Here is a 21036-nt window from a genome sequence, read left to right as displayed (position 1 = left end):
AATGCACAACACAAACAACTTGGGGGGTTGGACCAAAACTGGGATTACATCATCATTCTCCTACTGATAGTGAATTTGACACACTGGTATGTTAGCTGCTTGCTAAGTTTCTGTAACTTCTGTGTTTTCTGTTTTGCTTTGGTTTGCTTTGGTTTTTTGTTATGAGGGCCACAACTGGCTGTGCTCAGGGGTTATTCCTGGCTCAGGGATCACTCCTGGGAGGTTCAGGGGACTATATTGGATCCTGGGGATTGAACCCAATAGGCCACTTGCAAGGCAAACATTCTTTTTTTTTTTTTTTTTTTGCTTTTTGGGTCACACCCGGCGATGCACAGGGGTCACTCCTGGCTCATGCACTCAGGAATCACCCCTGGCGGTGCTCAGGGGACCATATGGGATGCTGGCATTCGAACCCGGGTCGGCCGCGTGCAAGGCAAACGCCCTACCCGCTGTGCTATCACTCCAGCCCCAACATTCTTTTTTTTAAAAAAAAATTTTAAATTTTATTGAATTACCGTGAGATAGTTACAAGCTTTCATGTTTGGGTTACAATCTCACAATGATCAAACACCCATCCCTCCACCAGGGCATATTCCCCACCACCAATATCCCGGGTATACCCCCCTTTCCCACCCTCCCCCTGCCTCTATGGCAGACAATATTCCCCATACTCTCTCTCTACTTTTGGGCATTATGGCTTGCAACACAGACACTGAGAGGTCATCATGTTTGGTCCATTATCTACTTTCAGCATGCATCTCCCATCCCAAATGGTTCCTCCAGCCATCATTCTCTTAGTGATCCCTTCTCTATCCCATCTGCCTTCTCCCCTCCGCTCATGAAGCAGGCTTCCAGCTATGGGGCAATCCTCCTGGCCCTTGTATCTACTGTCCTTGGGTCAGGCAAGGCAAACATTCTACAAGCTCTGTCTCTTCAGCCCCACATTCTCTCTGTTTTGGATTGAAGATTTGAACCAGATTTGGCCCCAGACAGAGCCTCAGCGAGTGACGGCTGGGTCTCACTGCCTCCTAAGCCTGCTACTGGGACTTGGCCCTTAGAGTTCATAGCTGCATTTCCGGTCAGTTCCCAGCTCCCCTCCCGGTGCTAAGTGAAGTTGTTACTGTGTTGTCGGTCTTATTTCAGAGATGAAGCCAGGAGGCTCAGGGAGCTGAGGCAACCTCGCTGAGGTCACGCAGCCAGCAAATGGGGCTGCCGGCCTTTGAATTCAGTTCTGTCAGGTTTCATCTCCTTTCCCTACTCTCTCCACATTCCTCTTCCCCCAGCGCCTTCCCTCTTCTCAAAACAATGTCAGGGCTGGTGGCCTGGAGAGAGCATCTCACCGGAGCCTCTCACCGTTAGAGATAAGCAAGGGAGTACTGGCTTGACGACGGCGTAAGTGGCTCGTTCAGTTGGGCTACCTTAAAGTGAAGGGAAGAGAGCCAGGCTGAGCAGAAAGGAAAGTATTCAGTGGAGGGAGAAGAAAGCAATGGAAAGGAGAGAAAGAGCAAAAGCGGCCGAAAGCACGAGTGCCTGGGAAGCAAACAAGGCAAGGGAAAGAAATCAAACGCGAGAGAAAAAGGCACTTAGTGGGGTGAAGGAGTAAGTGACCGGCCATCTGGAAGCAGTGCGGAGCTCGGCGGGGGGGTGTGTTTGTAAGGCAGGGGGGTGAGTCCAACAGGTGCGAGGGCCCGGCTGCTACCAGCCAAGAACTGTCTGGGCCCAGCGCCCAACCGGAAAGAAGGCATGCATCCCCCCCAGCGCCCCCCACGAGAAACTTCTCCAGGGGGCTTTCAGCTGCAAGAATGGAGGGGGGGGGAAGCTGTCCTCCCCCGGCCCTGGTGGGGCTTGTCTCGTAAGAGCTTGGGAGGAAGACTTGTTTTGCATGTTTGCATGTTCCCAAGCCTGTCCCAACTGATACCTTTGGCGTCTTGCATATGGACCGTTCCCTGCCTTATCTGGCTCCCCGGCTGCAGAACCCCGGGCCTCGCCTGTCTGAGGGGCTGAGGAAGTGCCAGGTTGTGCTGCCATCAGCTGGGCCACAGTAGGCCTCGCCGTGAGGGCAGTGCCCAGATGTGCCTTCCCATGCCCAGAGAAAATGACCTCATGCGGTAGAGCACGGGCTCTGCCTTCAGACTGACTTTGGTCCCAGCCCCAAGGAGGCCCTTCCTTGCTTCCTTGCTCTGTGACTTGTAGGCAAGGGACTTTGGCACGTTCAGCCTCAGTTTCCTAAAAATGTGAAATGGGTGGCGGGGGGGCGCTGAGAAGACCCACTTCGGGAGGCCATGCCAGGGTTGAGATAATGTCTGTGGCTACAAACACAAATTCTGTACAGGTGTGAGTAATTACTCTTCCCTGACCCCTGTTCCCCGCCGCTCGGGGGATATGTCCGCCTTCCAATCTGCGGCCAGTTCCAAGCCTGACTTCACCTCCTTGGCCCTGTTTTCCTCATTGTCACACATGACTGTGTGGGAAGCTGGGCCTCCAAACCCACCCGGGTGGGCTTTGGGCTGGCTGTTATTCCTGCGCAGTTGTCCGTTCCGTCTTACGTATCAACTACGCCCCTGCTCAGTCGTGACTCAGTGCCCGAGACCACAGTGCCCCTTGGTCCTTTAAAGCATTCCCAGGAGAAGAGAGTAGCAGAAAGAAAAACACGTATTCACCCAATCAAGTGGGACCTAGGGGGAGGTAATGTTCATGCTTGAAGGTCAGCTTTTGTCAGGTACTGGGAACAGTGTGAACAAAGGCCTTGATGGGAACTGAGAGAACAGAACAGAATGAGGCTGGCCAGGTCACTGTGGTCAGACTTGGATGCCACGTGAAGAATTCAGCCTTGATATTTTATTCACTGAAGGTGGTGTGGGCAGATACGCGCAGATCCTGGTACAGCTTGTTACTCACTAAAGCATGCTCATTGCTTCGACCTTCTGCATGCACCCTCCGCCCCCACCAGCAAGCAATCAAGCAATCAAAGCAAGCTCTCAGCTCCCGGGAGAGAGCTCAATCCGCTCTCTCTTGAACTGGGCCAAACAAGGTACTTGATCACCTGTCCATCTTGCCACCCCCACCAGCCCTTCTCCCCCAAGCTCGAGAAACAGCACCCTCTGTTTCTTGGTCCAAATCTCGCTAGCGTATTTCTCTTTCCCTCTCCTGCCGTATCCTACTGCTGCAGAAATCCAGTCAGCTCTTTCTAAAATATTTCTAGGATTCAAAGCACTTCTCATTGCTTCCAGAACGAACGTTCTTCTCCAAGCCACTGCCATTGCAATAGTGTCACTAACTGGTCTTTTTGACTCCCCAGGCCTTCTGCTCAAAGGTAACAGAAACCACTGGCTCTCCATGCCATCCAAGGCAATCGTCAATGTCCTTACAGTGGCCTATGCCAGCAGGGACATATGGTCTTGCTGGGGCCCCCTACGATACTCCAAGCGGGGGCCACCAGTGAAAACCATGTAAGCAAGGAGGCCATGACAGGAGACTAGGGGGCCAACAATAAGAGAGTACGGATATAGGAAGAAAACAAGGTTAGAAGGCGGCCACACTGGGGAAAACGTTGAGAATCACTGTTCAAAGGTAGGGGAGCTTGAGGGCTAGAGCCATTCTACAGCATTTGCCCTGCAGGCGGCCGATCTGAGTTTGATCCCCAGCATACCTGAGCTCAGAGCCAGGAGTAACTCCTGGGCACAACAACAGCAGCAACAACAACAACAACAACAACAACAACAACAACAACAACAACAGCAACAACAACAACAACAACAACAACAACATGGAACTCTTTGTTGCAGTGATATTTGGTTTGTTTGTTTTGGGGTCCCGCCTGACAGTGGCCATGGCTTACTCCAGGCTCTGTGTTCAGAGATCCCTCCTGGTAGGGATGCCAACCTGGCAAGCCTGTTGTACTGTCTCTCTGGCCCACAGGAAAAATGGATTTTTTAAGGCAAAATTCAAATAACATAAAATGAACCCTTTTCAACCCAGCAATTCAGTGGCATATGAGACATTCACTCAGCTACAGAATACTTTCATTCCCTCAAATGAAATCCATACTCAGTTAACAGTTTGCCCTCATTTCCCCGTCTGCTCAGGCCATGACAACAACTGATCTGCCTTCGGACTTTACAGTTTTATTTATTATTCTTTTTTTTTTCCAATGGGCTTTTGGGCCATACCCAGCTGTGCTCAGGATTTACTCTTGACTCTGTGATTTGGGGTCCTTCCTGACGGGCTCCAGAGACCATATGGGAAAGCAGGGATGAAACCCAGGTGGGTCACATACTAGAGAAGTGGCTTAAACTGCTTACTATCTCTCCAATTCCTATCATTTCCTTTATCATGGATGTTTCCTGAAAATGTAATCATTGTGACTTTTTGTACTTGTCTTCTTTTACTCAGCAGGATTTTTGAATATTCCATTTCCGTTTGTCCACTATAAGCATGTGTCAGAATGTGTTTATCCCATCACACATTGGTGGGCATTTGAGTTGTTCCCCCACGCCCCCCCCCTTTTGGGAAGGGTCACATCTGGTGAAGCTTAGAGGCTACACCAGCAGTGGTAGGGGACCATATGTGGTAGTAGAATTCAAACTACCATTGTGGCAGTAGCTGCTTGCAAGGCAAGTGTTTTAACCTCTGTACCATCTCTCCGACCCTCTTTCCACTGTTTTTGCAAGTATTAATAGTGCTGCTGTGAGCATTCATATACAAGTATTTGAACACCTGTTTTTAATTTATCCCCCTCCTTCCCTTTCCTTTTGTTCTTGCTGCCATGACTAGTGCTTGCACATACTTGGTTGTCGTTCTTGCAGCTTGGCTAAGGGGCTTGCACACTTTACTTGTGGCTTTGGGGATCCCAAGTGGTAATGCTGCCTGAAATGTACTTGGAATGTGGGATTGTGCCAGGAATCAAACCCAGGACCTTGTGCTGGCAAGGCAGGCACAGCAGGCTCTCTACCACTGAGCTATTCCCAGGCCCTGTTTTCAATTCTTTGGGGGTATATACCTAGGATTGCAACTGGTTGTTCATGTGATAATTCTGTGTTTTACTTATTAAACAAAAAATAACCACCAAAAGATTTTCCACAGTGGCTGCATCATTTTACATTCCCTCAGCAATGTGTGAGGTTTCCAATTCTCTATATCCTCACAGACTCCTGTAATCTTTTGCTTTCTTTTTGATTACAGTCATCCAAGTAGGAATAAACTGGCAACTTATTGTGGTTTTGATTTGAATTTCCCTAATGACTAATGATGTTGAGCATCTTTGCTTGTGCTTGTCTATTTGCATGACTTTGGAGAAATAGCTAATAAAATTCTTTGACATTTTAAAACTTGTGTGTTTTTTGTTGTTGAGTTACTTGTATACGTGGGCACTATCAGTTCTTTCTATGCTATATATTACATAGAGACTATCAGTTCTACAATTTGCAGATATCTTCACCCATTCAGTAGGCTGTCTTTCCTCTTTCTTGATGATGCCCTTTGTAGCACAAAATTTTTACATTTCGATGAAGTCCCAATTTGCCTATTCTCACTTTTGTTACTTCTGCATTTGGTATCATATCTAAGAATCCACTGCCAAATCCTATATCATAAAGATTTACCCTTAAGTTTTCTTCTAAAAGTTTTATGACTTTAGCTCTTATATTTAAGCCTATGATCCATTTTGAATTTCTTTTTGTAAATGATGTGATTGGAGATATAATGTTGTTCTTTTACATGTGGTAATGCAGTTGTCCTACTAACCATTGTTGAAGAAAATTTTCATTCCCCCCACCCTCACCCAACCCCACTTGATTGGACTTGGCACCTTGCCCAAAATCAATTGGCTGTAGATGTATGGGCTTATTTCTATTCTCAATTCTGCCCCATTATGACTAATATATCTGTAATTATGCCAGCAACACACTATTTTGATTATGGTAGCTGTGAAATCAGGAAGTATGAAACCTCCAACTTTGTATTTCTTTTTCAAATTGCTCTGGCTATTTGGGGGTCTCTTGAGAGTTCATATAAATTTCAGGATGGATTTTTTTACTTCTGCAAAAAAGTAGTGCATTGAATCTTTGGATTACTCTATTAGTGATACTATAGCAAAATTGCCTTCCATCTGTGAATATAATATTTTTCTACTTATTTGTTTCTTCTTTAATTTATTTTAGTAACATTTTGTAGTTTTCAGTAGACAAGTTTTCATCTCTGTTTAAGTTTATTCCTATGCATTTTATTGGATACTATTTTAAGTACTGTTTTCTTAATTTCTTTTTTTTTCTTTTTGGGTCACACTCAGCGATGCACAGGGCTTACTCTTGGCTCTGCGCTCGGGAGTCACTCCTGGTGGTGCTCATGGATGCTGGGGATTGAACAGCATACAAGGCAAACACCCTACCCACTGTACTATCACTCCAGCCCTGTTTTCTTAATTCCTGTTTCAGATTGATCATTGGAATACAAATACACACACACAAGAAATAGAAACTCAGCTGATTTTTGTTTGCTGGCCTTGTTCCCTGCAACTTTTTTGAATTTGTTTATCAGCGCTAGTGGTTTGTTTTTTTTTTTTTGGGGGGGAAGGGAGTTGCTATAGTTACACAGTGTATTTATTTATATGGGAAAAATGAGAAAATTCTGCATGTTCAGCATTAGGGAACAAGTTAAAAAAATTTTGGAGCATTCATGCAGTGTAACTATTTTAAGGGTTTGCATGTGCCATACAATTTGTATGTCTAAAATATGTTGTAAAAAAGATTAGGGGCTGAAGAGCTAGCATAGCAAGTAGCTGTCCCAGGTTAATTCCTGGAACTTCATAGAGTCTCTCAAGTACAACTAGTGATCCCTGAGGAGGAGCCAGGGATAAACTCTGAACACAGCTGGGTGTGCCCCCCCAACAAAAAAACAAAACAAAACAAAAGATGTATAAGGAGGCTCTTTGTTGAGTGATATGAAAAGCTGTCCATAGCAAATAACTAAGAAAGTCAAGTTACTAAACAGTTCAATTTTATACAAGTAAAAGTTAAATGGTATAAAGCCCTAATGACAGCTTCAAGGAGATGGGATTGTTGTTTCTTTTGTCCACAGATGCAATCCCAGTGATTGGAACACTGTATGGTACATAGTAGGAACTCAATATATTGTTGGGGGGAATAAATAGAAAAAAGTTTGGGAAGATAAACACCAAACTTCTAGTAATGATTATTGCTGAGGTGTAGAGTTACAAGAGTTCCATTATTGTTTAAATGTTATTTTTTGGGCTGTGGGTTTGGGTCACACCCTGATGTACAGCTATACTCAGTTTACTCCAAGCTGTATGCTAAGGGATCACTCCTGGCCACCATATGCTGTGCTGGGAATCAAACCAGGGTCTGCTGTATCCAAGGCAAACGCCTTACCTACTCTACTATCTTTCTGGCCTCTGTTTAAATCTTTTATCTTTACCTCAAGTATATATCACAAAAAATAAAGTATTTTTATTAAACATTCTCCCTCTGTGTCTATCTGTCTCTCTCGCACAGAAACAGACACACAAATACAGTCAAAGTGAAATGGGTGCTAAGAAGAAAGGCACCGTAGGCCAAGGGAGGATGGCACCGGAACTTTGAGGTGATCACTTTTTTCATAGACAGCCGATTTTTGGAGCTGACAGGACAGTCCCGCCTTCTGTCATCCACTGAACTGCTAAAGTGGTCTTTTTAAAATGCAAATCTGATCAGACTAGCCTTTCAAATAAAACTCTTTGATTGCTCCCTTACCTGCAAGATCAAGTCCAGCTTCTTTCACTTGACACCGGAAGCCCTTTGTGATCTGCAATTTTACTTCTTGTCACTCATTAATACATATCTTAACTTTTTTATTATGGAAATTTGAAAGCACAAAAAATAGAAGAAAGAAAGTAAATTCAACCTCCACAAGTCCATCAAGCCAACTTCAACAATGAAATTGTTCCATTGATTTCCACCTACCACCCACTCACAGCACACACACACACACACATACACCCACTCTCTCTCTCTCTCTCTCTCTCTCTCTCTCTCTCTCTCTCTCTCTCTCTCTCTTTCTCTCCTCTGGAGTATTTTGAAATAAATCCAATAATTTCACTTGTAAACACTATTGTATTCTTAACTGATAAGGATTTTTGTTTTGTTTTGTTTTGGGGGCCATACCTAGGGGTACTCAGGGTTTACTCCTGGCTCTGTGCTCAGGGATCGATCCTGGAGGAACTCAGGGTGGTGTCTGGGATTGAACGTGAATCAACCCCACGGGAGGCAAGCATTCTATAGGCTTTACTATCTCTCCAGAATCCTGGTAAGAATTTAAGTAAATATAATTGTGGAAATCATTCCTCTCCCCAAAACCCCAAGGTTGGGATATTCTCCTGGATAAAACAGTTCCGGTCTTAGAACATAATTGACTAAGCAAAAATGCACCCAGGAAAGTATAGAATAGATAACAGGGCCAACAAAAATGCGCCCAGGAAAGATAAAACAGTTTAAAGTCTTTTAGATGTAGAGGGCAGCATAGGCAAAAATAGAATAGGAAATTGCTGTGACTTTACTCCATTGTTTAAGAGTGCCTGCTGATTGCTTTCCCGAAGTCCCCCAGCCCCTTTTCTTCAAGGACCTATTGAAATTTGATGTGCTTACTAACTGTCCTTAATGTCTCTGTCAACTTAAACAATGGCTCACTTGTGGGGAGCGAGTCTGCGAGCTGCCCAGGTAACTCTAAAGCTTAGGCAGTATTTGTGAATTTGCCTCTTTGTTTTGCGCCTGACCTCTGCTGGATGGAGATTGGTGCGAAGCCAATTGGCTTTAGTATAGTCATTTGCCGCACACAATTTATTATACTTAACATTATCAATAACTTCTTAACATCACCTGATCTGTTAAAATTTCCCTGATGTCTTAAATTTTTTTTCTTCAGGAGGGGGTGATAGCACAGCCGGCTGGAGCACCGGCTTTGCATGTGGGAGGGTGGGGTTTAATCCCTGGCACCACATGGTCCCCTGACACTGCCAGGTGTGGCTTCAAAACTAAGTGAAAAACTTCCAGATGCTAGACAGATAGTACCCGGCACTGCATACTGTCCCCTGAGAACTGTCAGGAGTGACCAGGACAGTGACCAGCACAGAGCCAGGAATTGTGCCTGACTACTGCTGGAGTGGTTCAAACTTCCCCAAACCCTAGCTTTTTACAGTTCTTTTCCTTGAATAATATCTAATAATAAGTGTTCTGAAAAGACACTGAATGACTTGAAGTTTCCCGAAATTTCATGTGTGGTGGCTTGCAATTCCCACTGTTGATGTGTGACCCAAGATTAGCATGAGTGTAATCTGCTCATAGCCTAATTGCCCAAATCTAGATGACCTGTCTTTCCCTATGTGCCACAATACCCAGGATATAAGGCATTTCTTTGTCGTATACTATTGCACAGGTATGTATTGAGGAATTCTGGTACCAGGTACTTTACCAAGCACTGGGGATGCAGCAATGAAACTGCTGAAATTTTCACCTTTCTTATGTGTGTGTGTTTGTGTGTGTGTACAAAGAAGAAGAAAATAATAATTATCTTATTTATTTTACATATATTCATTTGCTTATATGGTTAGGTATTTAAATATTTATTTTTAAAATTATTTTTTAAATCAAATCCCCAAGAATTTACAAAGTTACAAAGATATTTGTGATTGAGTTACAGGTGTACAATGTTCTAACATCAATCCCTTCAGCAGTGTCCACTACCCTCCATTAATATCCCCTGTTTTCCTCCCACCCCCAGCCTGCCTATGTGGTGGGAACATTTTCCTTCTGCAATTGTCCTTACTGTTCCCTTTCCTAACTTATTCCCCCATTCCTACCCATGTGGCAAGCTCCCTACTGAAGACTAGTTCTGCTTCTCTTTATTTCTATTGCCTTTGGGCATTTGATATTCCCCTAGGAAGTTTCTTTATATCCCACATATGAGGGAGACCATTCTGAGTCTGTTCCTTTCCCTCCCTCCGATTTCACTCTGAATGATACTCTCCAGATCCATCCATGTAGCAGCATTACTGTTCCAGGAGTTTTGGGAAGTTATTTTAGTTATTATTTTATTCATCATTTATAATAAAGGATCATCACCATCATCATCATCATCATCATCATCATCATCATCCCGTTGATCATTGATTTTCTCGAGTGGTCTCAGTAACGTCTCCACTCGTCCTAGCCCTGAGATTTTAGAAGCTTCTCTTTACTCGTCCTTCCCAATGGTGCCTCATATAATAATAAAGGATATCAAAACAAACGGTATTTTGAAACACATAGGGCAACGTGACTAGGGTATTTTCCTGTGAGTGAGTGAGTGAGAATTGAATGAGGATGAGACAGTGTGGAGAGGATCTGCTCATTCCTGGAGGGTTTCCTGCACAGAATGGCTTCACATTTTTGGGCTGAAGCAAGCAGTGTCTACTACTAATACCTGGTATGTATTCTTTCAGGGAAATGCTTTCTTTCTTTGATCCCTCGAAACCACCCCATGAGGTAAGCATGGATTTATCTCAAAATTATTTGTATTTCATAGATGAGGAAAACATGAGACTCAGGAAAGGCAGTTAGCTGATCAACGTCACACAGGTTTGCTTTTGGTTTGGGGCCACATCCGTGGGTGCTCAGGGCTTACTCCTGGGTCTGTGCTCAGGGATCACTTCTGAGGGGCTCAGGGGACCTTATGAGGTGTTTGGGACTGAACCTGGGTTGGCCACATGCAAGGCAAATTCCTTACCCACTCTCCTATTACTCTGGCCCTCAAGGTCACATAGTTAATGAGTGACAGAGGGGCCTTCAACACAGATAGTCTGAGGCTGAAGTGCATCTCGTGCATTCAGTACGGCCTAGGCACTGCTGGTCACTGTGGGCTCCAGCCCTGACCAAGTGGTTTTGGGACTGGTTCTCAGCCAAGGGAGGGGGAAAGAGGTATCAGGGCTTGATCCAAAAATTGTATTTGCTGTGTAAGGGATCTAACCCAGAGCCTCACCCATGAAAGGCCAGTGTTCTGCCCCTGAGCTCCATCCCGGGTTGTGCGGGAACTTTTTGTAGATGCTTAGAATGGCAAAACCTGCTTGGTCCACTTGGCTGTTTGCACTCCCCCCTTTTCTTTTTTATTTTTTTAACTTTAATTTTTTATTAGAGAATCACTGTGATGTACAATTACAAACTTAAGAACTTTTCTGTTTCCATTTCACTCATACAGTGATCGTTTACCCATCCCTCCACCAGTGCCCATTCTCCTCCACCAATGATCCCAGTATCCCTCTCACCACCCCCACCCCACCCACCCCCCACCACCCCACCCTGCCTCTGCGGCAGGGCATTCCCTTTTGTTCTCTCTCCTTTTGGGTGTTGTAGTTTGCAATAAAGGTATTGAGTGGCCTTCATGTTCAGTCTATAGTCTACTTTTAGTTTGCATCTTCCAACCGGAATGGGTCCTCCCAACCTCCTGTACTTGGTGTTCCCTTCTCTATCTCTGCTGCCTTTTCCCCCCAGCATATGAGGCCAGTTTCCAGGCTGTGGGGCAGACCTCCTGGTCCTTATCTCTGCAACCTTTGGGTGTTAGTCTCCCACTCTGTTATTTTTTATTCCACAGATGACACTCCCCACTTTTCTTCCTCTTTCTGATCCCTATTTGTTTCAATTTTTAAAATTTATTTATCTTTTCATTGAATCACAGTGAGAAACACAGTAACAAAGTTGTTCATGATTGGGTTTCAGTGATACAATGTTCCAATACCTATCCCTTCACCAGAGTATATTTCCCACCACTAACTTCCCCAGTTTCCCTCCTGCCCCCGCTGCTCTATGTAAGGCACGTTTCTTCTTTCCTCTTTCCTCTTTCCTCTTCCTCATCCACCTCTTCCTTCTCCGCCTCCTCCTTCTTTCTTCTCATTATGGTTTGTAATACAGATACTGGAAGGTTATCAGGTATATCCCCTTACCTACGTTCAACACTCAGTTCCTGTTCAAAGTGATCATTTCCAACTATTATTGTCATACTGGCCCCTTCTCTATTCTAACTGCCCTTCGTTCCCCACACACTAGTCCTCCTGGTTCTGGTCCCTATTTTATCTCTTCTTCCTTCCTTTTTTTGGTTGAATGACAATTACTCGATTTTCTTCTATTGAAGTCTTTCTGTTTTAGAAGGCATTTCTTAAATATAGGATTGGAAAAATACCGCTCTTTGAAAGCTCACAGAAAATGCTACAGATGTAGAGCCAGCCTCTGAAAGGGAAACTGGTTTGAGATTCTTTCTTGTTGGCTTTAAAGAGTTTTGTTTGGATTTCTTGAATTTTGCTTATTTTTATTACAATTATTTTGGGGTCTGGGGGCCATGTCTTGCAATGCTCAGGGATTACTCCTGGCTCTGTGCTCTAGAAATATTTTTGGTGAAATTCACAGGACCATAGGTTATGCTTTATCTGTTGCACTATCTCTTCGGCCCCTTTGAAAAATTTTATTTCTTCTCCCCCTATCCTTTCTCTTTGCTGCTGCTAATGGTTTTTTGTTGGTTTGTTTCTTTTTCAGTTTAGGGGACAAACATGTTGGTGCTCAGGGGTTACTCTTGGCTCTGTGCTCAGGGATCACCCCTGGTGGGCTCAGGGTACCATATGCAGTACCAGGGATCAAACAGGGTTGTATTATCTCTCAGACCCTGATATGGTTGTTGATGTTGCTATGACCATGTGTGCACATATGTCTGGTTGTGGCACTTGCACATGATTTTGGTTGAGGTTATTACTGAGATGGAGGGTGGCTCATACCAGGTTGTGGTGCTTGCATACTTGGCCATGATGCTCAGCAAGGTTTGCAGTCCTTTCCTTGTGGTGCTCGCACACATTGCAGATATGCTTGACGGGGCTGGTACTCTTGGTTGGCTCACACAGGTTGTGGCTGGGGTGCACCTTGGGGATCGCTTGCTCACCTACTTGCCAGAAGTTGCACCTCCTGGCTGTGGCACTGACTTAACACTTTAGTTACTGTGTTTATTGTGGGTGACACGTTTTTTGGTGGTGCTTACACAGACATGACTGGCAAACATTGCTTATAGCACCAAAGATCACAGACAGCAGAGCTACAGGATCACCCTTGGCACATGTGGGACACTGGAGATTTGAACTCGTGACTATATACTTGCAAAGCAGGTGATTTAAGCTATTGGGTTATTTCTCTAGGCCCTATCATTGGCTTTCAAAATTTTTAGTTTTTAATTATCAAATGCTTCCTTGGTAGTAGGGCTGTCTTTCTTGGGGGGAAACTCCAACAACAATAGTGAGTTTTGTGTTGAAATATGGAACGTAATCAAGGTAAAGAGAAAATGAAGTGAAATTTATCAGTTATACAGTTGGGGGTGGGGGGGCGTGGGCGGGGGATATACTGGGGTTTTTGGTGGTGGAATATGGGCACTAGTGAAGGGATGGGTGTTTGAATATTGTATAACTGAGACATAAACCTGAGAACTTTGTAACTTTGCACATGGTGATTCAATAAAAATTTAAAAACAACAACAACAACAACAAAATTTTTAGTTTATCTGACATTGGACCAAACGTGGCCATACTTGGAAGCTTGTCCTCGCTCAGTGCTTGGGGGTTACTCCTGGTGCTCCTCTGGGATCATGCAGTCCTGAGAATCAAACCTGAGGACTCACACATCCATGATAAGTGCTCAATCACTGAGTCACATCCATGATCCTGAATGAAAATTTAAAATAATTTTAGGAACTAGGAATGCAGCTCAGTGGTGAAGTACATGTCTTACACGTGTAAAGCCCTGGGTCTGATCCTTAGCACTGGAAAAAAAATAATTTTTACTAGTTTTGGACCAGGTAACATACTCACATAGTCTAAAAACTCCCCTGTTACCTACACTTCTTTCTGCTTGGAGGTCACTGAGGTGCCCTTCTCTTGTGTATCTTTCCAAGACCTTTTATGTAAATAGATGGATATCTGAACTATTCCTCCTCCACCTCCTCCTCCTTCTGTTTTTGGGCCATACCTGGCTGGGCTCAGGGCTTATTCCTGGCTCTGTCTTCAGGGATTTCTTCTGGAAGTGCTCAGGGAACTATATAGGGTGCAAGGGATCAAACCTGGGAGGGCCACAAGCACGAAAAGTGGGGTTACTCTCTATACTATCTCTCTGGCCTATGAATGGTTTTCTTAACCCTTGAGTTGCAAGCACAATGTAAGCTTTTCTCTCAGTACCAGACTCCTGTGAGCGCCTTTCTGAGGCTGGACATCTGGGGGCTTTGGAGAACACTTGGTTTTATTCAGAGGCCAGCCTCTCTAAGTCCATTTTCTTGGTAGCTGCTCTTATGCACTCACTGTGCCTTCGATTTTTTCAAATTCCTTTTATCTGTTATAATTTGTCAAGCACTCAAAATAGCTCAGGAAGTGTAAGAGTGATTTGCCCCATGTTACAGGTAAGGAAACCACCAGAAAGGTTGAATAATTTGCTGAAAAGTGCACAAGTCATTCACAGTGCTTGGGAGCAGTGGCTTGGGCCAGCATGGACTTTGGAAGCTGTAAGAAAGCTGTTTACTCCAAAGTCACAGTTTAAAAATATTTTAATGGCACTAGGTGGGGGGCAGTGGAAAAAGGAAGAGAATTTGCAGTTCCCGCTGGGATTGCACTCTGGCTCTGCCAATTAAGGCTGGTCAAATTGCCTCAAATTTTGTAATGTCTCAGAGCCAGAGAGATAGTATAGTTTAATCCCCAGCATCCGATATAGTCCCTTGAGCACCGTCAGGAGTAATTCCTGACTGCAAAGCCAGGAGTAACCTCTGAGCACTGTTGGGTGTGGGCCCTAAACCAAAAGAGTTTTATAAATTAAAAAAAAATTTTGTACTCTCATAGAAAGACAGACATAGAAAGATCGCACTCATCTGTGGAATATAAAATAACAGAGTAGGAGACTAATATCCAAGAATAGTAGTATATAATACCAGGAGGTTGGCTCCATAGCTTGCAGGCTGGCCTCACATGCTGGAGGAAAGTCATCCCAGATAGAGAAGGGAACACCAAGTAAAATGTGATTGGAAATCCCGTGTGGGGAGGGAGATGCATGCTGAAAGTAGACTAGAGACTGAACATGATGGCCACTCAATACCCCTACTGCAAACCACAACACCCAAAAGGATAGAGAGGAAACAAACTGGAATGCCCTGCCACAGAGGCAGGGTGGGATGGGGGGATGGGATTGGGGGATGGGAGGGATACTGGGTTCATTGGTGGTGGAGAATGGACACTGTTGGCGGGATGGGCTCTCGAACATTGCATGAGGGAAAAACAAGCAGGAAAAGGTGTGAATCTGTAACTGTACCCTCACTGAGACTCACTAATTAAAAAATAAATTAATTTAAAAAAGTTTGTAGTCTCAGTTTGCTAATCTGTGAAATAGGGGTGATAACATCCACCTAAGAGTGCAGATAAATTACACATACTATAAAAGGGATTTATAAAATGGATTTTTTCTTTGGGGTGCTAATGAATTCTTTTTTTTCCCTGGGGTGGGGCTCACCTGGCAGTGTTTAGGGCTGACTTTCTGGCACTGCTCAAGGCCCACTCCTTCCTGATAGTGCTCCGGAGCCATATGCGGTAGTGGGGGTTGAGTGCGTCAACTGCATGCAAGACAAATGTTTTACCCACTCTTCCTTCCCCTCTCCTCCATGGATCTTTTGCATGCTGCATTATTATTATGGATGGGCAACTGTAGCTGCAAGAGCAGCTGAGGGAAAGGCAGGCTCACATAGAGTGCAAAGTTCACTTCTGCCTTCAAATCAACTTATTTAAATAATTTATTTAAAGACCCCCTGTGACCTATGGAATTGTAAATAAGGAACCAGGCAGCAAGATGGTTTTCAGGACTTGCTTATGACCTCTTTGGCAGTAGAACAACCTCGGGCCTGAACAGAGAATGTCCCTCCTTGGATGTCTTAAATTTACTTTATTTTTTTGTTTTGGGGCCACCCCCCCCCGTCGTGCTCAGGGCTTACTTCTGAGGGGACCTTACGGAATCCAGGTCGGCCACACACAAGGCAAGCTCTGTCGGCTGCTCACGGCCCTTGAGTTTACTTTAATCTGCAAATTTCAGATTGAGTTTTTGTTTGTTTGTTCTGAGGCCACATTTGGCTGTGCTCAGGGCTTACTCCTGGCTAGGTACTCAAGGATCACCTCTGGCAGGCTCAGGGGACCATTTATGGTGCCAGGCAACAAACCCAGGTCGGCTGTCTGCAAGGCAAGTGCCCTACCTATTGTTCTATTGCGCCAAGCCAGATCATTAATTTTTTTTTCTTATTCTAAATCTAGACCATGCTTACTTGAGAAAACTTGGAAAATCTTGAAAGACAGAAACGGGCTGGGGAGATAGTAGAGCAGGTAAGGCTTGCAGATGGATAATCCTGGGTTTGATCCCGTCCCAGAACCCTGACAGAAGTGATCCCTGAGCACAGAGCCAGGTGTAAGCCCTGGGCACCTCAATAACACTAGGATAAGGCCAAAAAAAGGGAAAAAGGTAGAAACAACAAAATAAAACCATCTTTGTAGCTTCCTTCTTCACTCAAGCCTTCTTCAGTTAATACGCCCTCCAGCCTCTCCCCTGACCCCCCATCCCTACACTTAGGAGAGTTATTTTTGTGTGTTTGTTTTATGCTTTTGGATCACACCTGGCTGTGCTCAGAGCTCACTCCTGGCTTTGTACTCAGGAATCACTCCTGGAGGTGCTTGCGAGACTATATGGGGTGTTTGAGCTGGCCAGGTGCAAAGCTGTATTATCTTTCTGGCCTTGCATGTAAGACAATTCTTAACAGTGTAACTCCTTTATAACCTTGTTGAGCTACAATTTGTACAATTCAAGGACTTTGACTAATCAGGGAAACTCTGCCTTGCTTGTTTTGGGCAAACTGTGCATGTAATCACAGAAATATGTGTTAGTATTTTTAATTTTAGGACTCGCCATTCCTTCTCTTCCATTGTTTTTTGAAGATGACAGTGAGATCATATGACATTCATTGTCGTGATTGTGCTTATCTGACTGTGGTACACAAGAGATTTTGTGCTCTGTTGCAGTCCCGTGGGTTCCAAACAGCAGATTCTCTGAGACCAAACTCGGCTCGGATGGTAGGTACTGGGGATCAAACTTGTAGTCTCATGTTTGCAAGGCAGTGCTTTTGCTAGCGAGCCATCTCCTGGGCCTCAACCTTACTATCTGAGTCTGGGGATATAGCCTAGTTGTTGAAAATATGTTTTTTAAGCTGCACATGGCTATGTTCAAGTGTTACTCCTGGCTCTGCACTCATGAATTACTTCTGGTAGTGTTCAGGGGATCCTATGGGATACTGGGGATTGAACCTGGGTTGGCCGTGTGCAAGGCAAGCTCCTACCCATTGTACTATCGCTCTGGCCCCTGAATGCATGTTTAACATATATATATGTATATAAGTTGGGGTTTTATACACACACACACATATATGTATATATATATATATGTATGTGTGTGTGTGTTTGGGTTTCAATCCCCAGCATGACAAAAACACCTGAAGATTATTCTTAGTTCCATTTATGAACATTTTAAGGCTATATTTTGGGGGCCATATCAGATAGTGTTTGAGAACTAACTACTCTGGCTTGGTGCTGGGGTACCACATGGTATAGAGAATCAAACCCAGGCTCCTGCATGTAAAGCCCGAGGCCCAGACCTTTGAGCTACCTCTTTGGCCCAGGTGAATATGGTTTTTTTTGGGGGGGATGGGCCACATCCAGCAGTGCTAAAGGCTCACTCCTGGCTCTGTGCTCAGAGATCACTCTTTGTGGAGCTCAGGGGACCATATGGCGGTCTGGGTACAGAACCTACATGCAAGGAAACCACCTTAACCTCTGTTCTAGTTCTTTTTTTTTTGCTTTTTGGGTCACACCTGGCAATGCACAGGGGTTACTCCTGAATCAGGAATCACTCAGGAATCACCCCCGGTGGTCCTCAGAGGACCATATGGGATGCTGGGAATCGAACCCGGGTCGGCCACGTGCAAGGCAAACACCCTACCCACTGTACTATTGCTCCAACCCCTGTTCTAGTTCTTTGAATACCAGCCAATTTATTTAAGCAATAACCAAAGGCAAAGGAATCCTTATGGCCCTTGAGAGGAAAATGGGGCGTTCATTTGTAATTCAGTTAATCACTTGCTTAATCAGGTGATTACCTCTAGAAGCTGAGGCCCACATCCAAATTTAGGTGACAAACTTTGGCGGCGGGTCCCTTAGAAGGAATAGGGTTAGAGGAGCAGAACACAGGCTAAGCACATCTTTGTGACTCCAAATCTCTTATTCGAGTTCCTGTTTTCCAGTCTTTGCTTTCCCCCAACCCAAAGATCCCCCCATTCAGGGTATTTCTGCTAGTCTTCTTCCTTTCTCTACCTCACTGGGGGTCTAGTTTAAATGGTCTGTATATCGAGAGTGTAGAATTAGAATAGGGAGCATTGGAAGTGACTGATTTTTCTAGTTACCCAGGTGCTGGGATGCTGTTTAATAAAAGCTTGGCTAGTACTACTCCAGGGCTTGTTCGAGGCTTTCCCTCACTTTTCTTCAGAATGCTTACCCCTGCTCAGGTGCTTGAAGTAACATAACTCACCCTACAACACCCTACTCAAATCTATTGCTCCAGGGCTGGGAAGATAGTACAGGGGTTAAGACACTTGTCTTGCACCCACAGACCCCATTTCAAATCTCCTGCATCACATATCATCTCCCAAGCACTGCTATTGCTCCCTACTGAGCACTGAGCCAGGAGTAGCCCTGAACACTGCTGGATGTAGCCTTCAACACCCTAACCCCCTCCCTCCCCCAAACCCCCTAACTTATTGCCTGGAAGGTTTGGAATACCACCATTGCAAAGGAAGTGCTCAGTCCCTGGTTTCCACCCTCTGCATTCATGCTAGTAGCCAAGTGCGAATCATCAGTCTGGTTCCTTTCTCTTCCTTTGCTAACCAGGAGTTCCTTGATGGCCAGGACTAGGGGCTGTGTCCTTGTCTCCTTCCTTGGCATGAAGAAATTTCGTAACTACTGTGAACTGAATGACAAAATCATGACACTTGGCTGTCCCTTTGACTCCCTATCTACTCTCTACCCCTCACCCAACCTCTATTTTGCCAGCTTGCTTTCTCCCCCAGGTAAGGCACAGTAACCAGTCACAACTAGATCTCATTTCTTCTTCTTCCTTTTTTTTTAAAAAAAGAATTTTTATTTGATAAAGAACCAAGAAACATGACTTATGGATCTCATTTTCTTAGGTGAACTAATGGTGTTACATTTGACAGTTACCCTCAAATTCCATGCAACTGCCTCTTCCATCTGATAGGCCATCTGCCCTATGCTCCCAGAATTTGTCCCCAGCAGGGAGAACTTCTCTTGGTTGCTGTGCCTATGTTTCTATGAGCCCTGGACAGATCTCTATGTCAGACAGAGCTTGAAGTTGTGCGCCTAGCACTTAGGCTACAGACTAAGGTATCAGCACTCAGAATTGCCTTCCAGACTCAATCTAAGCAGAACACAGAAGCCACGGGATTATTCTGGAAACTTCTAGGAAGAGAAATGTTAAGAATGGTGTGGTACTTTGTAATGAGGACAATGGGACAAACATGTCTGTTTTCAAAGATTTTAGTATAAAACAAAATAGATCCGTAATTCTAAAAACAGTACAAGTGGCTTTTTCTGTACTTCTCATTCTGTTGCCCTCCCCTCAGGACTCCCCTGGGTTGTCCTGGGGCCCCAAACCTACCATCAGATACCCCAAACTTCATAAGCTGGTGATCACAAATCATAAATCCCCCTCCGACATCTGATCAGTTTTCCTTAGGAAAATAATAACTTTCAAAGGTTAAAAATGACATGTGTATGTGTTTTTAAAAAATAAGCACTTTAAAATGTTGGAAATCTCCTTCTTCCCCTAGGCTGACTTGAGGCCTCTGGGGTGTCTGCCTTCCTCACCCCAGGAGGCCAGCGGCCACTTGGTGTCCCTTGTAAATTTTCAGGAAGTAATTTCTTCCAAATTTCCCCTGCAGTCACAAATTCCACACTCTGCTCACATAAACACGCTGTCTTCATTACAGGCACTGCTCCTCGAAGCTCGAAACCTGATCTCTTTTTGTCAACTAGACCACATGCTTCAGATTCCCTGCAAACAGAAGAGAAAACAAAATTCAAATTCAGGTAACATATGTGCATTATACCCCCCCAAAGCTGTTAAAGGAAGGACTTGCATTTGGGGGATCTTGCTGCTCTTAGGAACCCTGAGAGCGCCAAGTATGGATGAACCCAGACTAGTCTGCTAGATGGTTAGAGACATAGAGCTCAGTTTCCCCAGCAACCACCAGCCACCCAGCTGACCTGTCTTTGACAGCCAGCTGACTGCAATGCTGGGTGAATCAGCCAAAACCAGCAGAAGAACTGGCCAGCTTGCTCCAGCCCAATTGCAAATTCACCGAGTCGTGTGCTAAGGAAACGGTTGTTTTAAGTCCCCTCACCCCTCACACACACACAACTGGGCGAGACTTTAGAGTTCACATTTCACTAATTGCATCAAATCTTGCCCCACCCAAAATGTTTCACCCCAGTATTAGCGAGACACAACCCTCCTAACATTATCTCTTCTGAGAACCTAAGAAATATTAAATAGGGGCTGTCCCCTGCCCTTAGGTCTAGAGTCTCTGAAGGAAAAGAGATTGCTTGAAATCCTAAAGAACTGGAATCTAGGAACCAGAAGTTTGCTCATTTGCTATCACCAGAGTTTATCATTTCCACACTTCCCCAAGCAGAAGACATTAGGCTCCAAACTCTACTGATAATTTCTCTTCTGACACAGGAAGAAGACTGTACAAATCTAAGGACCTGAGCCGTCTCAATTTCATTGGATCTCAAGTCTAACACAGTGCCTCCCACAGAGTGAATATTCAAAAAATGGCTGAATAACTAAAACGAAGCAAAGAAAAATCAAAGAAAGATGTATACATATATACATGTTTACC

At 44.6% G+C, this 21036-nt stretch overlaps 1 protein-coding gene across 1 annotated transcript in view; it reads right to left on the bottom strand.

Moving 5' to 3' along the window:
* Positions 1–19213: 19213 nt before the first annotated feature.
* HDAC8 (histone deacetylase 8) overlaps positions 19214–21036 on the bottom strand; it is a 388207-nt gene continuing 386384 nt past the window's right edge. Inside the window, exon 11 of the mRNA XM_055122721.1 lies at positions 19214–20186. Within this exon, the coding sequence (XP_054978696.1) occupies positions 20164–20186 (23 nt within the window). The 3' untranslated portion in view covers positions 19214–20163. The remainder of the gene's footprint in view (positions 20187–21036) is intronic.

Source organism: Sorex araneus, chromosome X (assembly GCF_027595985.1).
Source record: "Sorex araneus isolate mSorAra2 chromosome X, mSorAra2.pri, whole genome shotgun sequence".
Classification (NCBI taxonomy): domain Eukaryota; kingdom Metazoa; phylum Chordata; class Mammalia; order Eulipotyphla; family Soricidae; genus Sorex; species Sorex araneus.
Note: the sequence above shows the minus strand (reverse complement) of the source record. Positions and strands in the feature narration are given on the sequence as shown.